This window comes from Marmota marmota, unplaced genomic scaffold (genome assembly GCF_001458135.2).
Source record: "Marmota marmota marmota unplaced genomic scaffold, marMar, whole genome shotgun sequence".
NCBI lineage: Eukaryota > Metazoa > Chordata > Mammalia > Rodentia > Sciuridae > Marmota > Marmota marmota.
The window spans coordinates 13,943,060-13,963,920 of NW_026000082.1; the positions used below are offsets into that span (position 1 = coordinate 13,943,060).

The 20,861-nt window shown below is 33.9% G+C and overlaps 1 protein-coding gene across 3 annotated transcripts in view; it reads left to right on the forward strand.

The window, feature by feature from the left end:
* Window positions 1-20,861, forward strand: part of Nrdc (nardilysin convertase) — an 89,007-nt gene that overhangs the window by 52,953 nt on the left and 15,193 nt on the right. For all 3 annotated transcript variants that reach the window (XM_015485007.2, XM_048815396.1, XM_015485008.2), the window contains 10 exons: window positions 54-127; window positions 3,093-3,162; window positions 6,377-6,454; window positions 7,877-7,997; window positions 8,077-8,135; window positions 8,410-8,464; window positions 14,097-14,201; window positions 16,629-16,752; window positions 17,250-17,336; window positions 19,363-19,482. In XM_015485007.2, the coding sequence (XP_015340493.1) occupies window positions 54-127; window positions 3,093-3,162; window positions 6,377-6,454; window positions 7,877-7,997; window positions 8,077-8,135; window positions 8,410-8,464; window positions 14,097-14,201; window positions 16,629-16,752; window positions 17,250-17,336; window positions 19,363-19,482 (893 nt within the window). The remainder of the gene's footprint in view (window positions 1-53; window positions 128-3,092; window positions 3,163-6,376; window positions 6,455-7,876; window positions 7,998-8,076; window positions 8,136-8,409; window positions 8,465-14,096; window positions 14,202-16,628; window positions 16,753-17,249; window positions 17,337-19,362; window positions 19,483-20,861) is intronic.

Sequence of the window (20,861 nt, forward strand, 5' to 3'; positions counted from 1 at the left end):
TGCTTATAAAAACTTTTGCCATTTAAATTTTAATTTATTTGTTTTGTTTTCAGTGGGTTACCCAAACCAAACTTTGGGCATTTAACGGATCCATTTGACACACCAGCATTTAACAAACTTTATAGAGGTTTGTGACTCTAAGATTTAAAACTGTTTGAAATAACTTTAGCACATTCTCTAAAAATTAAGACTGCCAATTTTCTTTGAAAATGAGAACACAGCAGGAAATACAATTGTGTTGGAAAGGGAGTATATGGACAGGGGATATCCAATTAGTGACAGATAGTGCCCTGTTGCTACTTGAGTCTGTTTCATGGCTTTTCCCTGATTTACCCTATTCTCTTTGTTCTTTGGCTTTTTTGTTTCCTTCTTAATTCATTTTATCTACATTCTGCTCTCGTTTGCCTTTACAGAAGGAAAAATATAAGAGAGAAAACACTTTGGAAATTATTTTAACTCTAATATAAAACAAATATTTGTTAAGTGAAGAAAATCTTTAAAATGTCAGATTGAGGAACTCAGGGTGAACTACCCTTAGATCAATGAGATAAATCATATTTGGCAAATTTACATGATTTTTTTTATAGGTATATTTTCTTTTTTAAAAAATTTTTTAGTTGTATATGGACACAATATCTTTATTTTTATTTGTTTATTTATTTACTTATTTTTATGTGGTGCTGACGATTGAACCCAGGGCCTCATGCGTATGAGGCAAATGCTGTACCACTGAACTATACCCCCAGCCCCAAGTATATTTTCTTTTTAAAAATTTTTTTTTTTAAGTTGTTAATAGACCTTTATTTCTCTATTTATATGAGGTGTTGAGAATCAAATCCAGTGCCTCATACATGCCAGGCAAGTGCGCTACCACTGAGCCCCAGCTCCAGCCCCCCATTATATTTTCTTAACATAAAAAATAAGGTTATTAGCCAGGTGTGGTGGCACATGCCTCTAATCCCAGTGGCTTGGGAGGCTGAGGCAGGAGGATTAAGAGTTCAGAGCTAGCCTCAGCAAGTTAGCAAGGTCCTAAGCAAGTCAGGGGCTGAGGATGTGGCTCAGTGGTTAAGTGCTGGTACTAAAATAATAATAATAATAATAATAATAATAATAATGATGTTATTAATGTATACACTTCTGACTCCTACTTTTTAAAAATTTTTATTTTTTTACATGAGCTCTCTTATTATTTTTTTTGCATTACAATTCTTAATATACCTTTATACCACAATTTATTATATCTCTGTATACAGGATATGTTGACACCAAATTCACATCTTCATACATGTATTTTGTATAACAATGAGGGTTTCCTTCTACCATCCATGCAATTCCCTTTCTCCCTCCCTTTCCCTCCCACCCCTCTTCCCTATATAGAGGTAATCTTCTTCCCATGCTCTTTCTCTCTTCCCCTTTTTGAGTCATCCCCTTTATATCAGAGAAGACATTTGGCATTAGTTTTTTTGAGATTGGCTAACTTCACTTAGCATAACCTGCTTTAATGCCATCCATTTCCCTGCAAATGCCATGATCTTATTATTTTTTAGTGCTGAGTAATATTCTGTTGTGTATAAATGCCACATTTTTTTTATCCATTCATCCATTGAAGGGCATCTAGGTTGGCTCCACAGTTTAGCTATTGTGAATTGTGCTGCTATAAACATTGATGTGGCTGTGTCCCTGTAGTATGTTGTTTTTAGGTCCTTTGGTTATAGTCCGAGAAGAGGAATAGCTGGGTCAAATGGTGGTTCCATTCCCAGCTTTCCAAATAATCTCCCTACTGCTTTCCAAATTGGCTGCACCAATTTGCAGTCCCAGCAACAGTGTATGAGTGTACCTTTTTCCCCAGCATCCTCGCCAGCACTTGTTGTTTGTCTTCATAATGGCTGCCATTCTTATTGGAGTGAGATGGTATCTTAGAGTAGTTTTAATTTGCATTTCTCTGATTGCTAGAGATGATGAGCATTTTTTTTTTTGTATATTTATTGATTGATTGTATATCCTCTTCTGAGAAGTATCTGTTCAGGTCCTTGGCCCATTTATTGATTTATTGATTGACCGACTCCTGCTTTTTTAAAATTTAATATCATTCTGTAATAACCTCTTAATGAGTCATGTGATTATGCTGTAATTTACTAAATTTACCCATACTGAATATTACAGAAGCATTTTTAGTTCACCATTTCTCTTTGCTACTTTTATTGTGGCAGATTTTTTTTCTCTTTCTCCTGATTGCCTTAGGTATTTTCTTTCACCCCATTGCTAGTCTCTCTTCTTTTTTCTTCCTCTGATCAGTGACTGTTTCTGTACACCCCTTCTGCCACTGGCTCTGTTCTTTTAAGCCTCTTCTTCCCAGAGACAACTCATTTTCTATTGTTTATTGTTTTCTATTGGGCTTTTATTCTACCACCACCCACCCCAGTGTACCCAGTACACTGGGTGTTCATTTTACCATGAGAAACAGATTCAAAAAGATTTTAAATGCAAGTGATTTTTCTCAAAGTCACATAAGCACACACAGCAAGATGGTAGGACTGGATTTTTGCCATGGATCTCCTAACTCCTAATTTTGTATCCTTTCCTGAAAGAAGAGATTCATCCTTAGCAGCATTTCTTATTTTCACTGGTCTTTCATCCCTGGTTTTGTTACTACCAAGTAAATAGAAAAGATAAAAGAAACTAAATAGAAAAGATATTTATAAAAATTGCATTTTTTTGGCTAGGAGTGGTGCTGTACACCTGTAATCCCAGCAGCTCAGAAGAATAAGGCAGAAGGATCTCAAATTCAAAGCCAGCCTCAGCAATTTAGCAAGACCTTGTCTCAAAATAAAAAGTAAAAAGGCCTGGGGATATGGCTTAGGGGTTGAGCATCCCTAGGTTCAATCCCTCATACCCTCCCCGCCAAAAATTACATTATTCAAACTGGAAAATTGGCAGCTGAAAATAATAATAATAATTGCATTTTATTTAACCTTCTGTTTATTGGAGGGTGAAATATAATTAAAAATTAACTTTTTAAAAAGTTCTTATAATCTTGTAAAAATTATGGAGAAACACTTAATATCTGTTCTTCTGGAAAATATTTTGTTTAGTTGTTCCCATCAGAAAAATTCATGCTCTGACCATCACATGGGCACTTCCTCCTCAACAGCAACATTACAGGTAAGAGTTCAAGGGAAACTAAACTTCATTAGATACTGAGCGACAGTTATATTTTTAAAACATGCTAAATGGTTTACGTTTACAGAATTCTGAATTTGTAAACACAGATGTGTTAAACTTGGAAATTAAACATGCCTGGATTTTCCAAGTCTTGCTGTATATTTTACTGTCCTTTTGGGTATTAAAAACTAGAGTTCTCTTGTGACTAGTTACCTTTCCATAGTCTTCAAAATTGAGCATTTAGTAGAATGTTAACTTTTATAATTATTTTCTTTTGTATTTTTAGTACAAAAATATATCTATGCATGGTTTATTAGGTGGTGGCTACCATTTAATTTGATGCTTTCAGAAGTAAAGTCATAGCCAGGCATGATGGCACAGGCCTGTAATTCCAGCTACTTGGGAGACAGAGGCAGGAGGATTACAAGTTGGAGGTCAGCCTCAGCAATTTAGCAAGGCCCTAAACAACTTAGTGAGACCATGTCTCAAAATACATAAAAAGGGATGGGAATGTAGCTAAAAGTAGAGCACTCCTGGGTTCAGTCCCCAGTCCCCTGCCAAAAAAGTAAAGTTAAATAACTTTTTGAGTAAGCATCAAGGATTTTTGCTACTATGAGTTAAGGCATATTTACTTTAATTGGGAAGGTATTTCAACTTATGTATATATGAACAGTACAGCTTGGGCCAGGGTAATTTTTTAAAGATAAGGATCAAATAATCCACACATACAAATACTGTATAATTAGAAATAAATGCAAATGAAAATGCAATTGAGTTGATAAAAATTTAATTAATCTTTTAAAACCACTGTGGACAAAACAAAGCCATGAGGACACATATACAAGCAGAAGAAAAGAAAGTAATGTGTATTGCTTGAGCTTGGTAAAAAAAATGCTTTTGTTAGAATACCAGGTCTCATAAAATTAATAAAAATAGTGTGCTTATGAGAAAGCAGAAAAAAATACATATTGTCTACTTGTTTTTGGTATAAGGAAAATATAGAAAAAAGTAATATACTCAATGATCTAGTTATGAAGTCTCAAGAAGCATTATTAAGCATATTTAAAAGTTTGTTTAAAATTACTACATGCTTTTAAATGTCGAATAAGACAAAAAGCCATTAAGTGAGAAGTAAAGTTCTGCTTCTGTATTTGTTCCTGTCCTCCAATATATATCAAACCTTAATAGTTTCATTTATATCTTTTAGGCATTAAAATACTAAATATAAAGCACACATACTTTTTATGGAAATAGAATTATACTACATATAAACAATTTAACTGCTTTGATGCATTATTAAGGTAGTTCATTGTGGTAATTTTGAAAATTATTGAAAAGTAAAAAAACTATTAATGATTATTTTTCCAAAAACTGTTAAAATTTCTATGTTTCCATCCAGTTATTTGCTTATTTTTTTTTTAATGGACTGTTAGTTTTAACAAGATATTTCTCCAGGCACAGTGGTGCACATCTATAATCCCAGCAAGTTGGAGACTGACATAGGATCACAAATTCAAGGCAGCCTGGGAAACTTAGTGAAACCCTGTCTCAAATTAAAAAATAAAAAGGGCGGGCTGGGGATGTGGCTCAAGCGGAAGCGTGCTCGCCTGGCATGCGTGCGGCCCCGGGTTCGATCCTCAGCACCACATACAAAAATGTTGTGTCCGCCAAATACTAAAAAATAAATATTAAAAAAAATTCTCTCTCTCTCTCCCCCTCTCTCTCACTCTCTCTTTAAAAATAAAATAAAATAAAATAAAAAGGGCTAGCAATGTAGCTCAGTGATAGAGTACCCCTGGGTTCAATACCCAGCAATGCCTCACCCCCACCCCTATCACCATCAGTTATTTTGAATCTCCAAATATAAATATCCAGTAAATTAGCTTCTATAGGGATCCAGTTTTTACAGAGAAGCCAATAATTGTTTATTCCTCTAGATACTAAATACAGTACAATTAGCTTTGTTTAGATGAAAATATGTGATCCACTGAGCTCACTCCTCTGTGCCAATCTTAGTATACATGTAAATCAATTCACATTTTAAACAATGTTGTATGGGCTTTCAGTGTTGCTTAATATAGTGGAAATCATAATATTATATCTGATTTTTAAGAGTTTACAAAGTTTTGGTGGGAATGATGATATATGCCTGCAGTCCCAGCTCCTGGGGAGGCTGAGAAAGGAGGCTACTTTGAGGCCAGCCTGGTCAACATGGCAAAATTCCATCTCTAAATAAATAAATAAATTTACTGATTAGAGAAAAAAAGTTTCCTAAATTGAGTTCTGTAACTTCATTTGATTACCTAATTCATTTTTCTGGATATCTATATTTTGTTAAGGACTACATTTTAAAAATTATGTAGAAGCTAGTGGGTAAAGAATTTGAATAACATATGCAACCACTTAGGCTATTATTATATAATATTAATACCTGTTAACTGCATTTGCATGAAAACTCTGCACATGGGCAAGTGAAAATAAAAATACAGTGAGGTTATGTCTTTTGTTTAAAGTACTGATTTACTTGAAGGAAACTAAAACTAGAAACTGACTTAATTGAAAAAACTAAAACGAGAACCCAGATTTCCAACCTTTAGAATAACACATTTCATTTTACAAAGCTTTTGTTTGTAGACAGAGTGATTCATAACAGCCCTGTATTAGGTTCTAAAATGATAGTCTATATTACTTTTATTTTGGGTGAGACAAATAAGATTTTATCATGAAAGGAGAGAAGTTTGGTATCCAAGAAAAGAAGTTGTAGCCTTAAATTTTGGAATGATTGTACTCATTCAATGATTTCAGATAAAGTGATTTACCATATTTTATATTTTTATCTTGCTGCTTTTAAATTAATTGCAATTTCACATTTAGTGGATTTCTGTAAGAACAAGTTTAATTATGTTATCAAATATTGTAGTTACTGTGTGCAGTTGCACAAGTCTGTAATCCCAGTGACTTGGGAGGCTGAGAGAAGAGGATCACAGATTCAAGACCAGCCTTAGCAACTTTAGAGAGGCCCTAAGCAACTTAGTGAGACCCTGTCTCAAAAATTATAAAGGGTTGGAAATGTGGTTCAGTGGTAGAGCAACCCTAGGTTCAACTCCTAGTACCAAACCAAACCAAAAAAGAATAAATCAAATGTTATAGTCTTAGAGATAAGATTTTCTAGTGTAAAAAAGCTTTTGTTGTGACCTTTAAATTTTTTTTAAAGGGTGAAGCCACTTCATTATATCTCCTGGCTGGTCGGACATGAAGGCAAAGGCAGCATTCTTTCTTACCTTAGAAAAAAGCAAGTATTCAGTTATTAAGAATTTTCAGTATAACAACCTCTGAAAGATAATAGTAAACAATAAGTGTTACATTGCTCGTTCTTTTGCTTTAGCTGCCAGGAGGTCTACAGTAAAATTTAATTCTTAGTTGTAATCATATACATAACCTCATTTATTTTAATTGTCATCTTCTATTTTGTTATTTCCTCATACTGTACACCAACATCATAAATGAAAGTAATAAATTCCAGAATTACATAAATTGGTTAACTCTAATCAAGAATTTGGATTTGACAAAATAGTAAAGGAGTAAATTATTTAAAAACTGGATTTTTTAGGCTTTTCTAAACCAAAAGGTAGACTTTAATGAAAATTTCAGTGTGTAGATCAGTTGTACAAAATATATGAGGTTGTGAAAAGTGTATGTAACTTTCTTAGCAGAGTGTGTCATGATGCATGTAAGCACCTATGTAAGTCACCTACATCCAAATAATAGAAACAAAACTTTAGAATCAGGACCAGAATATTATGGTAATTCCTTGATTGACTTTTTTGTTAATTAATTAATTTGAGAATGAAAAGAGATGAGAAATGTAAAGAGGTGCTTGAAGATATCAGTGTGTTCTAAAATAAAGAAAATGAAGAGGCTAGAGTTATTATAAAAGAATAAACCAATTATAATTGAGTTTATACATACCTTTTACAGTATGTATAATGTGCTTTGAGATGTGTGCAAATTTACCAAACTTTATTACAATTTCAAATACTTCATTTTGGAGTCCTTCTCCCTTAAGTTTTCAGGTGCTCACTTTGGTAGCAGATATAATAAAAATAAAATAAAGTAAATTGATTCAGAGATTAACACAGTCCCTGTGCAAGGATGACACAAAAATACATAAAGTACTCCATAGTTTTTTGGAAAAAAAAGTTTAGGATATTATTTTAGTCAGGAAAAGATCCAGTCTTGTTTCTTTCTTAGACAATCTATATAGATTAGCTAATAGTCTCAAAGAGCTCATTTGACTTTCTAAACTGGAATGTATTTGATACATTTTAAGATTTCTTTTAAGAGACAATAAGAAATGATAAGTGAAATGCTTCCCAGCAGCCATATCTTAATATTTTGTATTGTTTATTTCAAGAAGAAGTTCTTCGATTTCATGAAACTGTTAGTGTTTTACTGTGTTGCAATATCTATTAGCTTCCCCATTAAACAGGTAAAGACGGCTGTTACTTCCTTCTGGGACTCCCAAGTGCACAATCGTCTGTTGGAAGGCTTTATGCTTTTAAAATTTGTACTTTGAAATTTACTATTAGAAATTATATTTAATCAAAAGCTAAGATTCCCAAATTTTACATAGAAAAGCCTATTTTGTTAATTTGAAGTATTTGTAGGCTGTCAATTCAGATATACTGATTGGATTATTTTTTCCCAACTATAGGTGCTGGGCTCTTGCATTATTTGGTGGAAATGGTGAGACAGGATTTGAGCAAAATTCTACTTATTCAGTGTTCAGCATTTCTATCACATTAACTGATGAAGGTTATGAACATTTCTATGAGGTAAATATTAACATGGAGTTTTTTTCTTTTATATAGGTATTACTTTATGTAATAGACTAATGAGATGTTTTGTTTTCAGGTTGCTCATACTGTCTTTCAGTATTTAAAAATGCTGCAGAAGCTAGGCCCAGAAAAAAGGTAATAAACTTCTTAGAATGAGGCCAGGAGTCAATTCTAATATGTTTTAGCCTTCAGCCTGCCAGTACACATGGTTTAGTCGTGTGGGATGGCTTTTCAGGCATTTCCTACTCTATTTCCTTTACTGGCTTCATATCCTCATCCTTCTACATGTGAGTGTACGCTAAGGTTTTACATTTATTTGGCCAGTTCTTTATTTTTATGCTTCTTTTTTCTTGTTGATGATTCTAGTGATAAATTTAAGTATATCTCTAATTATCATTTTCTTTCATAGAGTTTTTGAAGAGATTCAGAAAATTGAGGATAATGAATTTCATTACCAAGAACAGGTATTGGAAGTCAAATTCTTTTTGAATGTTATCTGTGACCAAGTTGAAACTGGTGTGGACATTGTTCCTCTTTTTGGAAGTGTCACTGGAGTTTTTATTCTGCCACTCTTTGTCATGTGAGTCTCAAGATGGCCTTGAGGCTATCTAAAAATTAAATCTTGTTTTGAGTATTTATATTGAGTAACAGTCACAGGATTAGACAGATGACATAGATCATGTTGTATCGCAGCCATTTGTCAATGTAATCATCCATCCTATCTATCCCTCTGATAAACATTCATGGAAAGCTTGCTGTGCTATGGTAGTTTGGGAATTCAAATATTGTGAAGGTATTCTTTAAGGTAAATCTGTAGTAATTGCTATGTATAATGTTAGAAACACTGAGCTTTGCTATTTTAGGGGAAAGACAATGTTTTCCTTGATTGAAATAGGATAGGAGAAGTCTTCATGGGTGTAGAAAATTTGAATTGAGTTCAGTATCAAAATATAGGGTTTGAATAAGATTTGGTTATATTCTAGGCAATAGAAAGGAACATAAGTAAGAAATTATCTATATAGTATAAGGACATATAAAAGAAAGATATTATTTAATGTTGAAAGGTAAAGAGTTTAGAGCAGAGGGTTTTTCCCCCTGTTTGTGGCTTGGATCCCTTTAGAAGTCTGTTGAATGTTGTAGACCCCTCCTCAGAATACTACTTAATCCTCTTGGCTTTTTAAAATTTTGGAAAAATTATCAGTAGTACAGTGATCATTGGTATATCGCTCACCTAAATTGATAATATTACCAGTTGATAATAATTCATCATATTTTCTTTCTTCTCTTTCTGTGTGTGTGTCTATTTTTTATTGAACCTTTTGACAGTTAATTATATACAATGTCATACTTCACCCTAAATGTTTTTTAAAAATATTTATGTTTTAGTTGTAGTTGGATACAGTACTTTTATTTTATTTATTTTTTTGTGGTGCTAAGGATTGAACCCAAGGCCTCTCACGTGCTAGGTGAGCATTGTACCACTGAGCCACAACCCCAGCCCCGCCTAAATGTTTTTTGGCATGTATCAAGGCAGAGGCAGTCTCTTGCCTTACGTCAATATAGTTGTCTCAGTGGGAAATTTAACATTGAAACAATAATGTTAATTAATACACAGTACATAGTGTTTCCCCACTCCCCATGGTGTTTTTTTTTTTAATTTTTTTTTTAGTCATTGATAGACCTTTATTTTATTTATGTATTTATATGTGGCGCTGAGAATCGAACCCAGTGCCTCGCACAATGCCAGGCAAGTGCTCTACCACTGAGCTACAGTCCCAGCCCCCCATGGTGTTCTTTTTTTTTTCCCATGGTGTTCTTAAATGCATAATATAGTAGTTTACAAAGGAATATTAAAGTACTCAAAACAGTAAAAAATAATAATGTGTTTCTTTATTAAATAACAAGATGTGGTAGAATATCTAGTAATTTTCAGGATTTTTAAGTAGCATTGAGTATACATGATATCTACAATTGTGATTTCTCTTGGAGAAGGTCATAGATACTATTAATATTACCATGGTTTGTTGCCTATATTCATAATTTTAAAGAAGTAACTTATAGATTAGTGAATATATGTAATTTCTTTCCAACCAAATTAATGGGTCCCTCCTGAATTTGTCTGCTGACATCTTGTAGGGGATATATCGGGACCCTAGATTTGAGAGCTCCTGATTTAACAACCATAGAGAACATTGAAAGCTGAATTTTTGGATCATCACTGTACTCTTCCCTCAATATGTATTATGAGTAAAGGATACTTAGTACTGAGTACAAGATCACAAAAACGAGATTTCCAGTTACTGTTGACTTCTGTTTTAATGTGGTTTATATACTTCAAAAGAAGTTATCTGAAATGAACTAGAAATCTTATTTACAGAACAGAAAAATCTACCTGGCCCATATTGATTACTAAAAGGGTCCTAGAGACATTCCTTGTAAGTGGATTGATAAATCTAGAACCCGCAAGTCCTGTCATCTGTGTTTCCAGGAGTGATGTTGATCAGTATTCTCATCAGCTATGATGGCAGTATGTGGACCAGAACTGTGGCAGGGAAAAGAGTGGAAATGAGAATTGTGGACAACTCTGTCATACCCAGATTCTTTTCTTTGCAACTGGCTTTTTAGCATTGTTTAAGTAAATGATATTTTCTTTTGCCTTATCAGTTACTTGTTGGAAGTGCATTTCAAGATAATGTTTTTTTCTGCCATCTCCCCATTCCATAGCTTATCACTCCCCCCAATCTATGGCATGATGAGTATTTCAAGATAATGTTTTTTTCTGCCATCTCCCCATTCCATAGCTTATCACTCCCCCCAATCTATGGCATGATGAGTATTTGTATTAATGAATATTTGTCTTGATTTGAAAACACAAGACCCAAAACATCTTAGATTAAAACCTAACCAACTCAGCAGCTCAGGAGGATTGCAAGTTCAAAGCCAGCTTCAGCAAAGGAAGGTGTTAAGCAATTCAATGAGACCCTATCTCTAAATAAAATACAGAATAGAGTTGGGGATGTGGCTCAATGGTCAAGTGGCCCTGAGTTCAATCCCCTGTTACCATTCCCCTATTTCCCCCTCTCCCCACCCTCACTCAAAACAAAACAAAAACAAAAACAAACTACCAAGCTGGGTATTGTAGCACATGCCTATAATCCCAGTGGTTCAGGAGGCTGAGGCCAGAGCATCACAAATTCAAAACCAGTCTCAGCAACTTAGCCAGGCCCTAAGCAGCTTGTGAGACCTTGTCTCAAAATATCAGACAAAATATGAGTTATATGAACTAGTTATATGAATTTTGCTGCATCGGCTGGGCCTTCCAAGGAGCCCCAGCATCAATACTGATCCGTGGAAAGTGTTCAGGAAAACACGGTGGATTAGCAATGACAGAAAGGGTGATCTGGATGGAATCCATATTCCTAGATATGCACCCAAGAGAATTGAAAACATAAGTCTGCAGAAAAACTTATGCACAAATATTCATAGCAGCATTATATATTATAGTCAAAACATGGAAACAACTGTAACCGATGAGTGGATAAATAAAAAGTAGACTCTGTATATTAGGGAATATTATTCAGCCATAAAAAGAATAATTTATGTTATAACTTAGGTGAATCTTGAAGACACTCTGCTAAATGAAAGAAGTCAAATACAGAAGGTCACGTTTTAAATAGGTCCATTCATATGAAATAATCAGAATAGATTAATTCATAGAGAATATAGACTGATGTCTCAGGGACTGAGGGAAGTAAGTAATTGGGAATGACTGCCTAATGAGTAAGAAATTTTCTTTTGGGGTGAGTGCAAGTATTCTGAAACTTGATAGGTAATGATTACAAAACTTGATGATTGTACTAAAAGCTACCAAATTATACACTTTAAAAGGTTGAATATTGTACTATGTGCATTACATTTTAAAGAAAAATTAAATGGCTAGCTACTGTGGCACATGACTAATCCCAGCAACTCAGGATACTGAGGAAAAGGATTGCAAGTTCAAGGCCTGCCTCAGCAATTTATCAGACTCTTTCAAAATAAAAAAATGAAAAAAGGGGGTGGGGATGCAGCTCAGTAACAATGCAGCCCTGGGTTCAATCCCTAGTACATAAATAAATAAATAAAAATTAGATGATAACATTTAAGTGTGTTTTTGTTTTTGTGGTGCTGGGGATCTAACCCAGAGCCTTGGTTACACACTAGGCAAATGCTCTACCTCCAGCCCATTTAAAAGGTTTTTCCCTAACACATAGTCTATTGTTTTGGCATGACATATCTGCTTTTGGCTAGAGTCCTTAGTGTTTTCTCATAGGAAATACTTGGAATCACTCAGTTTTATCTATAACCTACAAGAGAGCAATTACATTTAAGTAAATAGCTAGTTAAAATAATTTTAAAAATAGAGAACACAACAGGAAGAGCTATTTCAAGTACTTTAGTGACATTGATGGTACGGGAATGTTTTCTCAAATAGAGAAAAAAAGCTAACAGTGAACTTTCCTTACTTTTTTTTAATCCTATTTTTATATGGAAATGTATGAATGATATATACGTGCTTGTCTGTTCCTGCCTCCACCCTATGCCACTACTGCTCCAGAATGCAGTAACCTTCATTTTCATTCTCCCATTAGATAAGATGCAGCCTATATATATATATATATATATATATATATATATGGTAAAGGGCTAGGCAGGAAGGTATTTGGGGAATAGTATGTAGATAACATTAGGAAGCCAGAATTATAGTCTATACTTGGCTTGTGTAAGCTTGGCAAGTCACCTAATCAATCAGTGTATTTCCTATGTGAAACATGGGAATGGAACCACTTGTTATCTACAGGACCTATGAGGTCCTTTTGTTTCTTTGTTACTGAGAATTGAACCCAGGGTCTCTGTACTATTGAGCTACATCCCTAGTCCTTTTTATTTTTTGTTCTGAGACAAGTCTAAGTTGCTGAGGATCTTAATAAGTTGCTGAGGCTGGCCTAGAACTTACAAACTTCTTGTCTTGGCCTCCCAGGTCACTAAGATTATAGGCGTGTGCCACCCTCAGTTTTAAAATTCTGTGTATCTGGATGCTTAATAAATACTTGAATTTATTGCTTTCTTCTGGAAAATTATTTCCATTTCATTGGTTCAGAGAACTGTACAATACTGAGTAATATAACTTTTTTTAAAAACTTTATTTTTACTTAACACATAATAATTGTACATGTTTGTGTGGTACAGTGATATATTAATACACAGTACAATGTGTAACAATCACATCAGGTTAATGGGCATATCTATCACTTCAAGCATTTATAATTAGTTTATGTTGGAAGCATTCAAAATTCTGTCCTCTAGCTATTTTGAAATATATAATTAACTGCTGTCAACCATATTTGTCCTACTATGTTAAAGAGCATTAAAAGTTATTGTTCCTATCTAGCAGTATTCCTGTATCTATTAACCATCCTCTCTCTATCCCTTCTGCCCACTACCCTTCCCACCTCTGGTAACTACTGTTTTACTCGCTACTCAATAATTTTATCTAATGATACTCATGTTTTCATTTGTTTGATCCTTACAAATAGTTTTTTGGTGATAGTGCTGTAGTAGTAGGTCCACTGTCTTTATTGACCTTGCAGTCATGTGGAGCACTGGACAGATGAGCATTTACAATTCAGTGTTATGATTGCTCTCATGAAGAGACTGTAACATGACTAGAATCTAGTTGAGCTGTCAGACTCAGAAGGGGTTTGGAGGGGTGTGAGGTTAAACTCCTTAAGGCAGTACCTTCCACTGATATTTTTGTGGAATTGCAAGCATCAGATTCTTAAGCTGCAGTTATATCTACTTTTGAGTTCATTTTTGAAAACAGAAAATATATGAGTATTGTGGCCAATTAAGGATAACAGCGGGGGCTGGGATGTGGCTCAAGCCATATCGCACTCGCCTGGCGTGCGTGCGGCCTGGGTTCGATCCTCAGCACCACATACAAACAAAGATGTTGTGTCCGCCGAAAACTAATAAATAAGTATTAAAAAATTAAAAAAAAAAAAAAAGGATAACAGCGGAGAGGTTCTGGTGTGAAATAATTTTGCCTCTTTACAGACAGATCCAGTTGAGTATGTGGAAAACATGTGTGAAAACATGCAACTGTACCCACTGCAGGACTTTCTCACTGGAGACCAGCTTCTTTTTGAATACAAGCCGGAAGTAAGGAGGTTTCCACTTCTAAAACTTGCTTTTAGGAAAAGAGAAGGGTGAAAAAGTACCAAGAGTATACTTAAGAATTGAGAAAAGAGAAAACTTGGTTATATTTAGTCAGGATTTTTTATTTGTTTAAGCAGAAGAAATTGCAATAGTTGTATGAGTAATTTCTCATTATTTTACATGATTATGTTTTAATATAAGAAGCTTAAAGTTTTCACATTGTTCAGACATCTAAAATAGTTAAGGCAGTTAAGAATTATTTTATTTAGTTCTTAAACATACTTAAGAAGTTGTTTAGCTTACCTTTTAATTTTTTTGGAAATTCAGGACAATTAAATCCAGATACAGATTGCTGTTCTAGCCAACCAAAGAGTGGGAGAAATACCTACTAGATAGATTAAAATATACACACCAGTAAAAGAGAGCTCTATTGGTAAATTTCCTAGATGTACAGCTGTTAACTTCATGATGTATGGTTCAATAAGGTGACTTTGAACTGGAACCAAAGTGATAAAACCTTTGTTTGTTCTTTTATTACATATTATGTTGGATATCTTTATTGAAAAAAAGATTATAGGCATGTGCCACCCTCAGTTTTGCATATATTTAAAAGTATTTTGACTTTGATAAATAAATAACTTTGGGGGATCACAAAATTCTTACAAGAAAAATGTAAGATTTTCTAAATTAGCTGGGCATGGTGGCATATGCCTATAATCCCACTGATTTGAGAGGCTCAGGTAGTAAGTTCCAAGTTTGAGGCCAGCCTCAGCAACTTAGTGAGACCCTGTTTAAAAAATATATGTGTGTGTGTGTGTGTGTGTGTGTGTGTACACGCACGTATACACATACACACACAGCTGGGGGTGTGGCCCAGTGGTTAAATGCCTGTGGGTTCAATCCCCAGAACCCCCCCACCCCAAATTAAAAATTCTCTAAATTAGAAACATGATTTACAGATAATATTACATATAGGTGAATAGTTGGTGAGGGGCATTCCTCTACTACTGGGGAACATATCACCTTTGTTCTTACGGGGTAACAGTAGCCAACCAGTGATGATTTCTTCCCCAGGGGATATTTGTCACTGTCTAGAGATATTTTGGTTGTGATAACTAAGGGTTGGGCATGGAGAGGGCAGTTCCTGAAATCTGGTAAATGGAAGCCTAAGATGCTGCCAACCATCCTAAAATGCAGAAGACAGTTACTTACAACAAAGAATTATCTGACCCAGGATGTTACTAGTGCTGAGGTTGAGAAATTTTAGAAAGGGTGTTTATTCCAAAACTTTCTTTTAAAGAGGATAGGAAAAGGCAAAGGAAGAAGTAACAATTACACATTCTTGCTATCTCTCTAGGTTGGTTATGTCTAGTGATCTGAGTGTTTTTTCCAAACCACCATTTGTTGTTTTTTCTCAAAGAAATGTTTATATTTTACTTGAAATTCCAAATTAACTACATAATCTTGAATTTAATCCTTATCGCAGATGAAGGATTATTAGAGGAGGCCTTGCTTTGGCATCATTTTACTGTCTTGTGTATGAAGTAGTATATAGTTTTTAAGAGTATATTCTTTGGCATGTACAGTATGGTTAGAATTCCACTTTTGACACTTCTAGCTGTGAGGCTGTTAGCAACTGGTTGATGGGGACTTGCTATCTACTAATTTCCTTTTCTTTGACATCAGCTACCTATCCTTTGCCCAGGTCTTAGCACAGTTGGCCCAGTTTATAGAATGATTCCCTTAACCTTATGTTCCCACTCTCCTATCACTAGGTCCTTTGATTCTTTAGATGGAAAAGAATGATAAGCCTGTGCTTACTCTGGGAAAGTATAAGGCAAAAACAAAGGGAAAAGTAGGTGCAACATGAAAGAGTCAGTCAAAATATTTGGTAACAGTCATAGCAGAAATGAGGATCCATAGTCTAAATTATGAATCTGGAAANTTTTTTTTTTTTTTTTTTTTTTTTTGTACATCACATAATCTTTAACCTGAGCATTAGTTTTTAATCTCTGAAGCTGAGTATTATTTTCTTTAAAATGATTATACCTTATTATTATTTTTTTGGATTAAATGAAATAGTGTATGTTGAGCACTGAATGGCATATAGTAAAACATAGTAAATAATAGCAGTTTTTATTGCTAGTGCTGTTAATATGTGGGACTTATTATCATGAAACATTTGATAATTGTCAGTTATACCTCAAGTAAAACTGAAAAAAATACTTGACATATTAATTAATTAATGATGCTTTGTAAATATGGGTGTTCATGCACTTTAAATAGTTTTATAAACATCAGGATGCTAGGATCTTGGGGGTGTCTAACAATGTAACTTTGCCTTTTTAACAGAAATATATTAAGTTAAGATTATTATTGTATATGTCTCCCTTTCCTTACCACCAACATTCCCCCTTCCACTGTTATTAGGTCATTGCTGAAGCCCTTAATCAGCTAGTTCCTCAAAAAGCAAATCTTGTTCTACTGTCTGGTGCTAATGAGGGAAAATGCAACCTCAAGGAAAAGTGGTTTGGGACTCAGTACAGCATAGAAGGTAAATATTTTGTCTTCCAATTAGATTTATCTGATTTACTTTGGAATTTTTATGCTTTAATGATCTTATCTGATGGTTCTTGTGGTGGGGTGAGTATAATTTTTTTTTAAAGTTCCCTTTGAAATGAAAATTACTTACTCTAATTTGGGAGGAATTATTTTCTGCTATGCTTATATTTATTAGCTATTGAAAAAAATCCTGTTTTGGTATTTGGAAATCATTTTTAGAAAAGTACTTTTCAAATATAGTGTGTCACTTTTTGATGTTATTGAAATACAGATATTGATTCAAGGGGTCTGCGAAGGACCTGAGAGTTTATGTATCTAACGGTTTCCCAGCTGATAAGAGTGCTAATGGGACTACACTTTGAGCAGTGAAATTCTAGATTGCCTGGATATGTCAGAATTAATTTGTGGAGGCTAGTCAATGATAGGTTTGTTAAGAGAATTCTGATCATGGCCTTATTTGTTGGATCAGTTTGTCTTTCTTCTCTACAGATGTTGAAAACTCCTGGGCTGAACTGTGGAAGAGTAATTTTGAATTAAATCCAGATCTTCATCTTCCAGCTGAAAACAAGTACATAGGTCAGTAAGATAGCAGTCATTTTACATAATCTATCCATGTACTAATCAGCAAAACTTGTATAGTACATAATGTTTTACAAAGTACCATATGAATTCCTATTTTAGAATCCCAATTATAGGCATTATTCTTTTCTTTTCTGAATGAAAACACAAATTTAGAAAAACAAAGTGACTTATCCCAAACTATTTAATTGGTGAATAGAAGAACTGGGACTTAAACCCCAATCTTGGCTTCCTGACATTTATGCTTTTTCTTGAACATAATAGCTGACCCTTTCAAAGGAAGAAATTGTCATTATCTTATCATATTTTCTAGTGTTTTTCAAATTGTGGTTTACAACCCATCAAAATGTTGTAAAATAAATATTAATGGGTTGTGATGTCAGTGTAATTGGGCTGTAAAGCATTAAAAAATCAATTAGAGGGCTGGGGATGTGGCTCAAGCGGTGGCGCGCTCGCCTGGCATGCGTGTGGCCCGGGTTCGATCCTCAGCACCACATATAAACAAAGATGTTGTGTCTGCCAAAAACTAAAAAATAAATATTAAAATATTTAAAAAAAAAAATCAATTAGAATAGAATATAGAAAATATTTTATTACATAAAGAAAAGGTGTTATTTCAAAAAATATTGTTTTGTATCTATCAACTTGCTTGCATTGGAAATATTTCTGTGAGTTGTAGTAAGAAAATTTGAAAGCTACTTATCCTAAGTCAAAGGTTTTACAGTTGTCTGTGAATGTAATACATTCAGAAAACTTTATTTTCCCAGCAATTTCATTACTACATATATATACAAAAGAGTTGAAAAAAGCACTCAAACAAATACACTTACATCATGATCATACTAGCATTATTAACGACAGTCAAAAGATAAAAAAACAGCCAAATGGATGATTGGATAAATTGTCGTATACACATTCTAGAATACTACTCAGCCATAAATAGAAAGGAAATACAGTGATAAACCTTGGGAATACCATACCAAGTGACAAGGCCATATATGAATACATTTATTTGAAATATCTAAAAAAGTACATCTACAGAGACAGAACATAGTAAAGGTTGCTAGGATCTGGGGAGGGGAATGGTTAATAGGGAGCAACTCCCTTAAAAATAATAGGCTTTCCTTTTGGGGTGATTTGGAAAATTATATGGCACTAGATCAGTGGTTGTGCAATATTGTGGGTGTATTAATGCCTCTGAAATATTCACTTTAAAATGGCTAATTTTCTATCATGTGCATCTCGTCTCAATTAGGAAAAAAGCCATGTGGTGTGTGTGTGTGTGTGTGTGTGTGTGTGTGTGTTTTACTATATTGGATTTAAAGGCATTTTACAATTGATGTACATCCCCAGCCCTTTTTGTTTTTTATTTTATGAGAGGGTCTCACTAAGTTGCTGAGGCTGATTTCAAAATTGATGATCCTCCTGTCTCAGCCTCCCAAGTCACTTAGATTATCGGCCTGCATGTGCCCCCTTGTGGCTAACTTTTATTTTTATAAGTCTTATGATTTTGGGCAATTCAGTTTCATATCTTGAACATTAAATATCTAAACAACTAAAGTTTTTTTAAGAGAAATAACTATAACAATTTATTCTTTCATTCTCATTTTCCCTCCAGTTACCTATTTATCACCTATATTGGATGTAATAATTTGTTTTTATTAACTGAAATTACAAGTTTGGCTTTGTTTGAGCAGAATTATTTTGTAGACTTTCAAATGTCCATAAAGTTGGTAAGAGACATTCAAGAATGTATTCATTCATAAAGTGAATTATACAACTATCCTAATCAGAAGTTCCTCTTTCAGAATTTTTTTGAGAAAGGAAATGAACCCAAATTCATGGAAATCGAAATTTGGGAAATCACAGATTTTTCAGAGTTTATATACAGCATACTCTAGTATTTAAATATGGCTTATTTTTGCCACACACACAAAAAATGGTTATTTAAACTTTTAAAACCAAGAACAGATTGAAAATTCTGTTAGAATAATGGAATGTTTTTATTCTGTTCTTTTGTTAGCCACGGATTTCACATTGAAGGCTTTTGATTGCCCTGAAACAGAATACCCTGTTAAAATTGTGAATACTCCACAAGGTTCCCTGTGGTATAAGAAAGACAACAAATTCAAAATCCCAAAAGGTAATATGTTACCCTCCCTAAAAGATGTGAGGTAATTAAAACAAATCTTCCTCCTCTTCATAGCAACATTCTTTTTCCCCCCTGTGTCTTGCCCACTTCCTTTTCCCTTTACCTGTGGAGACCTTTTCTAGGCTTATCTATCAGATTCATACTGTGTTCCTATGTTATCACATAAATACTTACAGATACTCTGTTTTTCAGTAAATAAAAATTCAAGCCTAGAAATTGTTTTCAGATACTTTTCTTTTAGATAAATGAAAGTGGAGCCAGATGTTTGGCCATTTAAGGAATTGGTATTATTTGAACATAAGATTATATGAAAAAAAATATTCTTACAGGGCTGGGGTTGTGGCTCAGTGGTAGAACACTTGCCTAGCATGTGTGAGACACTGAGTTCCATCCCCAGCACCACAATAAAAAAACTAAATGAACAAAATAAAGGTATTGTGTACATCTACAACTAAAAACATTTTTTAAAAATTATTCTTGGATATAACAGTAGCCTAATCCAGCATTACAGATGTAAAAATTTCCCCCATCTGCCTCTTGCTATCTTGCTTTTCATTATAAAGGAAGCATCATGTAGAGTTGTTAAACAGACTAAATTTCTTGATTTTTAAGGTTATGACCCAAACTATGTGGCTTTTTTATGTTTTGTTCCTGGTTTATAGCATTGAAACTTCCTGAAGCAACTTGGAATCATAAACTAAGTGTCCTTAGATGTAATTTAACTAATGTCCCAAATCCAAATACAGTTATACCTTAGTTCTGTGAAGAAATCTTGAGTTTGTTGAGAAAGTGTTTCCATAAATCAATCCATCCATCTTCCCTCTCTTCTTTTCTCCCTCCCTCCATTCTTCCTTTTTCTCTATCTATCCTTTCATCATTCTGCTGGGGATTAAACCCACAGTCTTCTGCTTGTTAAGCATGCATTCTTCCACTGAGCTATATCACCACCTCTTCACAATTTTTCTTGAATGGCTTATAAGACTTTCAGAAAATGTTCTTAATTCAGCTTCCATAGAAAAAGGTTCTGTCAAAACTTTCTGTAAACTTTAGGGTTATTCCCTTAATGTTCTTGACATGTATACCCTAACATTTTCCCTGTCTGAAGCTATTAATAAGTGTGAATATTCATATACCTCTTTGTGTGTATCCATATATCTGATCTTCACTTAGAAAGTCTCACAGGGTACTTTATTTGGAATGGTAAATACTGTCTTTAAAAAAAAAAAACCTTAAAAATAAAAATGTAGTGTGTAGAAAAAAATAAAATATGAGGATTTAAGTATTTGTACTTTATTCACAATTAAAAAATATTTGAAGCCTCTGAGCTTCCATAAATTATCTACGGTCTTTTTTTTTTTTTTTTTTTTTTT